This window comes from Arachis ipaensis, chromosome B05 (genome assembly GCF_000816755.2).
Source record: "Arachis ipaensis cultivar K30076 chromosome B05, Araip1.1, whole genome shotgun sequence".
NCBI lineage: Eukaryota > Viridiplantae > Streptophyta > Magnoliopsida > Fabales > Fabaceae > Arachis > Arachis ipaensis.
Genome location: NC_029789.2, coordinates 7,440,341 through 7,443,960, shown reverse-complemented (window position 1 = coordinate 7,443,960; position 3,620 = coordinate 7,440,341). Strand labels below are relative to the sequence as shown.

Sequence of the window (3,620 nt, the reverse complement as noted above, 5' to 3'; positions counted from 1 at the left end):
AAATAAACATTATTAAAAATGTTATCAAATAGTTTTTTTTTTTATTAAAAAGATATGTATCATGTTTGTACTAAAAAAAATTATAATAAAAACTTATTAAACCATATAAGATATATGAACTTTTATAAACTCATTTAAATTCATAACACAAAACATACAAAGCTGTATTTCTTCATTATACAATTTTATCCTTTTGCAATGAGTTAAAATATGAATTTGAATAACTATAACTCATCATATATTGTTTTACGCACATGTATAAATGGTTAATTAATAAATACATTAAAAACCTTAAATTTTATTTTTTTTTAATATAAAATTGTGTTGAAAAGGTATTTTTAATATGTCAGTTAAATACTAAAATAAAATAATAATAATAATAATAATTTGTCCGAGAGAAGGGAGGAGCGGGAAAAAGAAAGAGACAGAAAAGAAAAAGGAGGGAGTGAAAACAAAAAACAAAACAATTAAAGAGAGAAAGAGAAGGCATACATATTACATATTACAAATACGATAATTTTGTTTTTGTTTTTGTTTTTGGTTTGGACACTATCCACTCCCTACTCTCTCTACTTTGCAGAAGCAGAAGCAGAGTAACACACTTTGCAACGTTCTGAATTCTGATTATTATGTAAAATCAGAGACACAGAAACAGAAAGAGAAAGAAAAGAGTAGTGCCATGAAACAAACAACAAACAATGCAACAAACACAAACACCTTATCTGCTTTGAACATGAACATGCCTCACACACAAGAAGAGGAAGAAGAAGAAGAAGAAGAAGAAGAAGAAGAAGAAGAAGAAGAAGAAGAAGAAGAAGAAGAGGATGATGATTCTCCCTCCTTCTTCGATGCCCTTCTCTGCGAAGAAGAGAAGAACATTCTCGATGATGATGACAACCACCAAAGCCTTCTCATGGACAATCATAATCATCATCATCACTTGTTATGGGAACACGACCACATCCTCTCTCTTCTCTCCAAAGAGACACACACTCACACCATTAATGCTTTTCTCGAGGCTCCACGAAACGACGCCGTCTCCTGGATTTGCAAAGTTAGCTGCTTCTATGGCTTCACTGCTTTGACCACTGTACTTGCAGTCAACTACTTCGACAGGTTCGTCACAAGCCTAACATTTCAGAGGGACAAGCCATGGATGACTCAGCTCACCGCTCTTGCGTGTTTATCTCTTGCTGCCAAAATGGAAGAGATCCATGTTCCACTTCTCTTGGACCTCCAAGTATGCTTCTTTTTCTCTAACTCTTCCTCAAGTTTCTTTCTTTCTTTCTTTCTTTCTGAACCTGGGTTTTTATTCATAGGTGGAGCAACCCAAGTTCTTGTTCGAAGCCAAGACTGTTCAGAGAATGGAGCTTCTTGTGTTGTCTACACTCCAATGGAGGATGAACCCTGTCACCCCAATTTCCTTCTTTGAACACATTGTTAGAAGGATTGGTTTGAAGACCCTTTTGCATTGGGAGTTCTTATGGAGGTGCCAGCGTGTTCTTCTTTCTGTCATTCCCAGTAAGCATTTATTTATGCTACACTGTTTTCTATTAATTATATTCAGATTCGATGTAACTATTACTTATTATCATTGTATTCAGATTCAAGGTTCATGGGTTATCTCCCTTCTACATTGGCTGCTGCTACCATGATCCATGTTATTAAAGAGATTGAACCGTTAAATGCAATGGAATACATAAATCAACTCATGGGGTTACTCAAGACTAGTGAGGTTTGTGTTCTTGATTAAGTTCAACTGTTAATTTGTCAAATATAACTAAGGATTTGGTGAGTAATTGAGGAATTGGAAATGGTTGGTAACAAAAAAAATATTAGTCAAAAACTACCAAAACCATTTAGGTATTAAAGTACCCTGTAATAAATAAAGGTTAAATAAGATAAGTTTAGACTATTTGAAGCGATTGTTTTTTGTCTCACTAGCATTAGTATTGGAGAATTTATGGTGGTGGTGATCCTGCAGGAACAAGTGAATGAGTGCTACAAACACATAGTGAAACAATTGGTTTTGAATCATGAAGGCATTTACAATCTTTGCCAAAAACGCAAACGGATATCCGAACCAAGTAGCCCCGGGGGTGTAATTGATGCATCATTCAGTTGTGACAGCTCAAATGATTCATGGACAGCAGCATCTTTGATCTCTCCTTCACTATCAATGGAGCCAATGTTTAAGAGGAGCAGAGCTCCGGACCAGCAGATGCGATTCGCCACAGTAAATCGAGTGTCTATCAATGTTATAGATAGTCCTCCTTAATAATAACTTTAACTTTGTATTCTAATTCCAACATGGTAGGTTTCTTTGGCATATATATCTGGAATTCTGATATTCAAATGAACTGTATCATGTTCTTAATTTTACACATTGCTGCTAAAACATTTGAAATTCAATGAGGTTTGAGTGGAACATGGATTATGATATTGAGTAGAAAGATGAATTGTAGTTTTTTAAGTTTAACTTTGTTTCTTTACTTTCTTACTATCATCTGCCAATCTTATCTCATGTTTGTGCAGAATAAGATCTAGATATTGGAGATTGTTAACAGATAAAGAAAGATGGCTGAAATTTCTTAGTCATACATTGCCATTGATGGAGCAAACCATACCATGCATGAATGTGTTTTGACTATAACATACCTAATTTACAAATCAGTTTATATCTGAGGTATGTATGTTTGACTCATTCCCTTTGCCTCAACATATTAAGATCTTAATAGCTCAGAGAATTGAAAAGTATGCATGTAAGTCACCCAAATTTCTCGCTATTTACTCTTAAGAGTTGTTAGTTATTAAACTCTTCTTTCGGTTCTGCATTCCACTCAGTGTGTAAATAACTTAAGTTGTAAATTATTAGCAGAAAGAAAATTCCAATTTCAAATGGCTTGATGTTTCAGTAATCCTATAGTCAGATCACACTTTATTTCTGTTTGACAATTCATTATGATAGTGTGGACTTTAAGCAGTTTTGTGTCTGTGGTTGCAAATAATTTAATACAATGTTTGTTGTTGTTATACCATATTATGAATGAGTCTGAGTCTATTATGTTATGTTAAAGCTTAAGACTATTCTTGTGTTAGAAAAAAGAGCACCAGGAATAATAATAGTATATTGTTCCAATTAATGTAGGATCAGGGAGATGGGGGAACTCCATCATTGCTTCTTTTGTGGATTTATATCACATTAAAGTGATGATTTGAGCCAAAACAAAAAAAATGCATTAGGCAAAGAAGATATGTAAGGAAAGAATGATTAAGAGGAACTTTATAGCTGCTATATATCATGGTACTTGACCTCTCAGAATATAGGTGATGGGTGATTGAGAAGACTCTTTCTTTTTTTTTAAAAAAAAATAAAAAATAAAAAATAAAAGAAGAAAAGTGCATGGGTTCTCTCTACTTCTCTTATAGCTTTTAGGGGTCTTGTCTTACTAGTGATGACTATTATGCTTGACAATGAAAAGTGAGAAATCAACAATGTTGACTATATATAGGGCATAGGCACTGTCTTGAACAATCAAAATGGGTTCCAAAAAGACAATTCTTATATTTAAGACTATTTATATGGTTATTTGTAAAGTTTTTACTTTTTAAAATTAAAG

The 3,620-nt window shown here is 33.3% G+C and overlaps 1 protein-coding gene across 3 annotated transcripts; it reads left to right on the top strand.

The window, feature by feature from the left end:
* Positions 502–3,331, top strand: LOC107642742 (cyclin-D3-3). 3 transcript variants are annotated; one of them, XR_001620688.2, is made up of 6 exons: positions 502–1,240; positions 1,320–1,521; positions 1,605–1,735; positions 1,985–2,313; positions 2,536–2,686; positions 3,149–3,331. XR_001620688.2 is itself a non-coding variant. In XM_016346205.2 (5 exons), exons 1-4 carry the CDS (start codon positions 680–682, stop codon positions 2,276–2,278), a joined length of 1,188 nt encoding a protein of 395 aa, XP_016201691.1. In that variant the 5' UTR covers positions 502–679; the 3' UTR covers positions 2,279–2,313; positions 2,536–2,914. The 3 variants fall into 3 exon arrangements, 2 of the variants coding, with proteins under 2 accessions (XP_016201691.1, XP_016201690.1); XM_016346205.2 differs by lacking the exon at positions 3,149–3,331 and having other exon boundaries at positions 2,536–2,914; XM_016346204.2 differs by lacking the exons at positions 2,536–2,686; positions 3,149–3,331 and having other exon boundaries at positions 1,985–2,437.

What these genes read in the sequence shown, in the direction of transcription:
- LOC107642742 (XM_016346205.2), top strand. Translation starts at nt 680, where the DNA reads ATGAAACAAACAACAAACAATGCAACAAACACAAACACCTTATCTGCT. An exon ending in CACTTCTCTTGGACCTCCAA is followed by an intron (nt 1,241 to 1,319) that starts GTATGCTTCTTT and finishes TTTTATTCATAG; the next exon opens with GTGGAGCAACCCAAGTTCTT. An exon ending in GGTTACTCAAGACTAGTGAG is followed by an intron (nt 1,736 to 1,984) that starts GTTTGTGTTCTT and finishes GTGATCCTGCAG; the next exon opens with GAACAAGTGAATGAGTGCTA.